At 42.3% G+C, this 7,500-nt stretch overlaps 1 protein-coding gene across 1 annotated transcript in view; it reads left to right on the forward strand.

The window, feature by feature from the left end:
* Positions 1-921: 921 nt before the first annotated feature.
* Positions 922-7,500, forward strand: part of dgkq (diacylglycerol kinase theta) — a gene marked incomplete at its 3' end in the record, with an annotated part of 31,666 nt that continues 25,087 nt past the window's right edge. Inside the window, exons 1-2 of the mRNA XM_079695876.1 lie at positions 922-2,461; positions 7,232-7,311. Coding sequence (XP_079552002.1) covers positions 2,242-2,461; positions 7,232-7,311 — 300 coding nt within the window. The remainder of the gene's footprint in view (positions 2,462-7,231; positions 7,312-7,500) is intronic.

Here is a 7,500-nt window from a genome sequence, read left to right on the forward strand (position 1 = left end):
GCACGTCCACACAAGATTAAATGGAAATATAATACAAAAAAACAAATGTTCAGCCTTGATGTAACAACATTCATAATTAAGTAAAGATAACACCCTTTTCACCCCGGTTACAGTTCCATTTGCCCTGTACGATGAAAGTGGGGGATGTTGGCTTATCAGGCGCCCGCAGCTCACACACAGGACAGATATCAGCTGTCTGGACAGGACTGATAGCCAGACAGACTGAGAGGCTCAGTGAGGTAAAGGACTGAGTGTTTAGATAGTTCACTTTAGTCTAAGTTATCTCAGAGGGTCTCAAACGGTTTGTTAACAATTTATGTAAACAAATATTTCCAAGGCAACCTTTATAATTATTGGGATAAATAAAAACAGGTTTGAAATCATTCCAGTGCATACTATAGGACAGTAAACCAGAAATATTGTTTAAATCTGGAGAGATTAAAGAATATGCATAAATAAATAAATGTTAACTGATAAAATAAGAAATAAACGAACAACAAAAATAAAATAAGTTACATTTACTTGTTATTGGCTATGTTAGGTTATCGGTTATGTCCACACACTTATTTGATTATTTAAATGTAAACCGATCTTTTCGATATGGGTGTTTAGAGTTGCACCCCTTAGATCTAGTCTGGCAATTCAGCTCAAAGTGCACCAGATTGAAGCATTTTACTTTATAATGTTGAAAAAAAATCTTCCCCCTGACCCCCCTAGAGGATGTGATCCCCACAGCACCCCCCATTTGAAATATGTTCCCACGGCTATGCGTTTGAACACATTTCACATTGCTGTTAAACAAAGACACATTTTCAAAATGACATGAACTGAGTTTAATGTTTTTTTGTAATATTCTGATATATTCTGAAGGCATGCTGTCCATTCTATTTATAGATTTAAGTAAAATAATAGCTAAGATCCCACATATTACAGGATGGGCCAATAATTAGATATCCCAACCCTATATGCACACACATTCAAATGAAAAATGAAGACATTATTTTATGCAAAGCATGCTTTTTTGTCTTAAGAAAGAAGGGACATTTGCACATGTCTCTTTATTATGATTTTCAGAAAACTGTGATGCAGTTTTTGTATTTGCATATGAGGAAGGAGGCGGTGTGTAAACAGAAAGAGGAAGTGAAGAAACAGGAAGAGGAAGGAAATGTGACAGAATAAAATGTAGTATTTTACTTTAGGAATCATTCATTTTAATTTAAAGATGCAGAGGCTCCTGAATGATGGAGGAAAGGAAAAGGAAGGGATAAAGGGAACAAGGAAAGGAGGCGAGGATGCGAGGAGAGGAGGGAGGAGTAAATCAGTGTTGGAGACTGACGCGGAAGGAGAAGCAGAGGAGGAAGAAGAACAAGAAGAAGAAGAAGAAGAAGAAGAAGAAGAAGAAGAAGGAAACCCCAAAATGAAAGCCCCCCCTCTTCACACTTGTTGAATAACGTTTATCTTCTAGTCTCGCAGAAGCAGCTTTTTCACCGTTTCCTCCCCGGCCTGCAGTGCCTCTTTTCCGGATCCGGACGTGCAGGGCTGCCTGCATGGCTGCGTGCTTTGACTGAAAGAATAATTTCAAAGAGACTTCACCCTGCATCCAGCTCCACTGGGTCGATATTTGTCATCTTTTATTCATTCGGCTTCCCGAGCAAAGGGAAAAGCTCCTGGAACCACACGGAGCTCAGAGATCTGTCCCCGGGCTTTGGGTCTCTATTCGCGGCGAGGAGGGGGATATCTCCATAGTCAGAAGACTACTAAAGGTTTGTTAACCGAGTAGCCGAGCACTGCCTTCCCTGGAATACATGCTGTGCTTTTAACGAGGTGGATGGACGATTAATATTTCAGGGGTTTTATATTTAGGGGAACCAGAGAGGCGGGAGGGTCTGATAAACACGCCGGCTTTAGCGCCCTCTCCGCCGGGTACAACCACTGGGTGGTACCGCTGTCTCCAAGCCGTGTGACTCTTCTAGAAATCCCGTTTTACAGCAGTCTGCGTTGTTGTTGGATCACAAAGTCGTGACACGCCTGCTCTGTATTTGTGGACCTTGGATAATTATCTTCTGAGGACCGGGGGGAGCTCCAGGACTCACGCCGAGATCGCAGTTCGGTCGCCGGGTGTGATGTCTCGCCGCTGGGGGTGGAATATATATTTTTTTACAGCTCCAGGAGTTTTCTGCTCCACTTTAAACTAAGACACACCCCGTGTTGTTGCACTGTTGTCGGTGTGTTGAGGAGGACATGGCGGACTGCAGACCGGCGAACCCTGAGGCCACTGACAGCCGGACATCGAGCCCTCTGGCCGGGAAGAAGCGGGCTCAGCAGTCCCCTGTTCCCCGGAACAAGCACCAGATCCCGGATCCTGGAGGACACTGCCTCCGCAAAGTCACCCTCACAAAGCCCACCTTCTGCCACAGCTGCAGCGACTTCATCTGGGGGCTGGTGGGCTTCCTGTGTGAAGGTAACACATAAAGTGCATTATTTATATTAATTAGCCTAATGTAAAAATGCACCACTGCATAAGTGCATATCCAGCTGCAGGTGACCCTAAAAAGCAACAAGGGGTTTGCTGATGAGTGCAAAGAGCAATTAGTTAGTATTGCATTTATTTAATTAATCAGTAAAGTAAGATACACTTGTTTTTAATCCAGATGGAGACTATTATGCTCGATATTGTGCATATTAGCCTACAACAAGAATACAACAAATAGAGTAATGAAATATGCAAGAGGTAGTTACACCAATCCAAATAGAGAAATAACAGGACGAGAAAGACAGATTAAATTAGCTTATATTTACAAAGATACCAAAAAGCACCGGTAATCGTTAGATGTAACCACACAGAACAATAGATCAGGTTCTCTACAACAGACATGGAGAGGTCATGAGAGAGAGGGCCGAGGAACTGCGTGACAGCATCTTAAATGCTCGTGTCTCTCCAGGTGGACCAATCAGCCTGTCGAAGGCAGCCAATCAGCTAACAGGCACCACCTGCGCCCAGACACACACACACACACACACACACACACACACACACACACACACACACACACACACACACACACACACACACACACAGGAGGAGGGGGAAATATCCGCACACATATGACATAATGACCCAGGGTCGTAACCTTTATATATACAGTCTATGGTCCTAACAAAGTGTTGATTAAAAAGAGCGTTGCTGGATCTTTAGGCTTCACGTCTTTTGAATTCTATCAAGGAACGTTTGGTAGAAAAGTGAAGCAGGAAGTTACTTTTTAAAGCTCAGGTAGGATACAAATAAAAACAGAGGGAAAGCGTGAACTGCTGGGAACTCTTCCTCTGATTCATGTCTTTCTTCCCGTCTCCTCTTCCTCTCGCTTGCTTTCTCTTTTCCTTTCTTGTCTTTCCTTGCCTCCTGTGTCCTTTCCTTTTTCTCTTTTGGTTATTTCTTTTTCTCCTCTTTCCTCTAATTTCATTTTCTTTACTCTTTACCCCTTTTGTCCTCTATTCTCCACTTTCCTTCCTTTTACTTTCCTTTCCTTAAAAGGGGTCTGTTCTGCTTGCTGTCGTGTTCCCTCTCCTCTAGTTCGCTCTATAGCTTTTAGTGCATGTGAATAGTCTGATTCAAACCCCAAAGCTCCCAGAGTTGTAACCCTGGCGCTCCTATTGGCTAGGACTCAAACACATGGTACCTGATAGGCTAAGGGGCGGGACATCTCTAAGTGTTGACCAATCACAAGAGAGCCGGCCAGCTCTTTAAAGAAGAGACGCTACATACTGATATACACCTGAACATCAGCAGGAGAGGACTCTTTAAAGTAGAGACACTACATACTGATACACACCTGAACATGAGCAGGAGAGGACTCTTTAAAGTAGAGACACTACATACTGATATACACCTGAACATCAGCAGGAGAGGACTCTTTAAAGTAGAGACACTACATACTGATATACACCTGAACATCAGCAGGAGAGGACTCTTTAAAGTAGAGACACTACATACTGATATGCACCTGAACATCAGCAGGAGAGGACTCTTTAAAGTAGAGACACTACATACTGATATACACCTGAACATCAGCAGGAGAGGACTCTTTAAAGTAGAGACACTACATCCTGATATACACCTGAACATCAGCAGGAGAGGACTCTTTAAAGTAGAGACACTACATACTGATATACACCTGAACATCTGCAGGAGAGGACTCTTTAAAGTAGAGACACTACATACTGATATACACCTGAACATCAGCAGGAGAGGACTCTTTAAAGTAGAGACACTACATCCTGATATACACCTGAACATCTGCAGGAGAGGACTCTTTAAAGTAGAGACACTACATACTGATATACACCTGAACATCAGCAGGAGAGGACTCTTTAAAGTAGAGACACTACATCCTGATATACACCTGAACATCAGCAGGAGAGGACTCTTTAAAGTAGAGACACTACATCCTGATATACACCTGAACATCAGCAGGAGAGGACTCTTTAAAGTAGAGACACTACATACTGATATACACCTGAACATCAGCAGGAGAGGACTCTTTAAAGTAGAGACACTACATACTGATATACACCTGAACATCAACAGGAGAGGACTCTTTAAAGTAGAGACACTACATACTGATATACACCTGAACATCAGCAGGAGAGGACTCTTTAATCTCCTTTCCTTAAAACCTCTTTACAAATGTTTCTTCAAAAAAAGCATCATCTTCATGAATTCAACAGGCAGCCAACACACACACACACACACACACACACACACACACACACACACGCACGCACGCACGCACGCACGCACGCACGCACGCACGCACGCACGCACGCACGCACGCACGCACGCACACACTCCACTCTGCCCAGTAACACTGACTGGTTGTCTGTCCACGTTGCAGTCAAGTCGTGATTTACTTCCTCTGGGTTGGCATGGCAACAGGAGCTGCATGTATGTTTGGCAGCAACATCATCATCACACACACACACACACACACACACACACACACACACACACACACACACACACACACACACACACACACACACACACACACACACACACACATAAATATATTCCTCAATTATTACTATTCATGTATTTTTTAATTAACTAATTAAGGTGAAATCTTAGGTAGGGATTTCCCAAAAATGTAATAGGAATTATTTCTATAAATACTTTAAAAAAGTTACAATACCTTTACATCTCTGTGAACTTAGCAATAAAACAACAAGCATAATATGTATTGTTTAAAATCTTTAATATTCTTCTTTATTGTTGTTTAAAATACATCAGTTTGTGTTTCCTCTTCTATACGTCCAGAAGATCTCGCCTCTTGGTATGAGTTTGATTCTGTCTATTGGTCGTTAGGGGAATATAACGACATGTAAGCACCAATCAGACTCTCTGACATGCTGGGAACAAGGAGCAAAGCAGTCCCAGTGAAATGAAATCCTAAATGACATGATGAACATGCGTCACCGCCCCCCCTTTGACCGGCTGTCCTCACGCTGCACAGATTTTCTGCATAATGACGGATTATTGCGGCCTTTTAGGTTCGCTCTGACCTGCAGAGAACGACCTTTATATAAGGGCTGCCTGACGCTTTCAGATTATACAACAACAAAACACGTTTGTCCTTTTTATCGTGCGTCCACAAAAAGAGTCTCATGCACAATATACAGGAGAACAAAGTGGTATTTTTCAAATAACTTGAAAGAGTCGTCTCCTGCTGATGTTCACGTGTATATCAGTATGTAGTGTCTCTACTTTAAAGAGTCCTCTCCTGCTGATGTTCAGGTGTATATCAGTACGTAGTGTCTCTACTTTAAAGAGTCCTCTCCTGCTGATGTTCAGGTGTATATCAGTATGTAGTGTCTCTACTTTAAAGAGTCCTCTCCTGCTGATGTTCAGGTGTATATCAGTATGTAGTGTCTCTACTTTAAAGAGTCCTCTCCTGCTGATGTTCAGGTGTATATCAGTATGTAGTGTCTCTACTTTAAAGAGTCCTCTCCTGCTGATGTTCAGGTGTATATCAGTATGTAGTGTCTCTACTTTAAAGAGTCCTCTCCTGCTGATGTTCAGGTGTATATCAGTATGTAGTGTCTCTACTTTAAAGAGTCCTCTCCTGCTGATGTTCAGGTGCATATCAGTATGTAGTGTCTCTACTTTAAAGAGTCCTCTCCTGCTGATGTTCAGGTGTATATCAGTATGTAGTGTCTCTACTTTAAAGAGTCCTCTCCTGCTGATGTTCAGGTGTATATCAGTATGTAGAGTCTCTACTTTAAAGAGTCCTCTCCTGCTGATGTTCAGGTGTATATCAGTATGTAGTGTCTACTTTAAAGAGTCCTCTCCTGCTGATGTTCAGGTGTATATCAGTATGTAGTGTCTCTACTTTAAAGAGTCCTCTCCTGCTGATGTTCAGGTGTATATCAGTATGTAGTGTCTCTACTTTAAAGAGTTATCTCCTGCTGATGTTCAGGTGTATATCAGTATGTAGTGTCTCTACTTTAAAGAGTCCTCTCCTGCTGATGTTCAGGTGTATATCAGTATGTAGTGTCTCTACTTTAAAGAGTCCTCTCCTGCTGATGTTCAGGTGTATATCAGTATGTAGTGTCTCTACTTTAAAGAGTCCTCTCCTGCTGATGTTCAGGTGTATATCAGTATGTAGTGTCTCTACTTTAAAGAGTCCTCTCCTGCTGATGTTCAGGTGTATATCAGTATGTAGTGTCTCTACTTTAAAGAGTCCTTTCCTGCTGATGTTCAGGTGTATATCAGTATGTAGTGTCTCTACTTTAAAGAGTCCTCTCCTGTTGATGTTCAGGTGTATATCAGTATGTAGTGTCTCTACTTTAAAGAGTCCTCTCCTGCTGATGTTCAGGTGTATATCAGTATGTAGTGTCTCTACTTTAAAGAGTCCGCTCCTGATGAGGTTCAGGTGTATATCAGTATGTAGTGTCTCTACTTTAAAGAGTCCGCTCCTGCTGATGTTCAGGTGTATATCAGTATGTAGTGTCTCTACTTTAAAGAGTCCGCTCCTGATGAGGTTCAGGTGTATATCAGTATGTAGTGTCTCTACTTTAAAGAGTCCTCTCCTGCTGATGTTCAGGTGTATATCAGTATGTAGTGTCTCTACTTTAAAGAGTCCGCTCCTGATGAGGTTCAGGTGTATATCAGTATGTAGTGTCTCTACTTTAAAGAGTCCTCTCCCTCGCTCAGTGTTTCCTCTCTCCTCCTCAGTGTGTAACTTCATGTGTCACGAGAAATGTCTGAAGACGCTGCGCTCAGCCTGTTCCTGCATGACCCCGTCTCTGGTGCAGGTGAGTAAAACAAACGCCCCCTACATGAAGTTAATTGATCACTGAATGTTCCATCATAATGAAGCAGAGAGGAGTTTATAGTCCTCACCTGTCCAGGTGCCGTCACTCATCATTTGCATTTTCTTAAATCATTTTCCTTTTTTATGCTTATAAAGTTTTCACACAGATCCTGACTCGACAATATAAATG

This window comes from Notothenia rossii, assembly GCF_949606895.1.
Source record: "Notothenia rossii genome assembly, contig: scaffold_388, whole genome shotgun sequence".
Classification (NCBI taxonomy): Eukaryota; Metazoa; Chordata; class Actinopteri; order Perciformes; family Nototheniidae; genus Notothenia; species Notothenia rossii.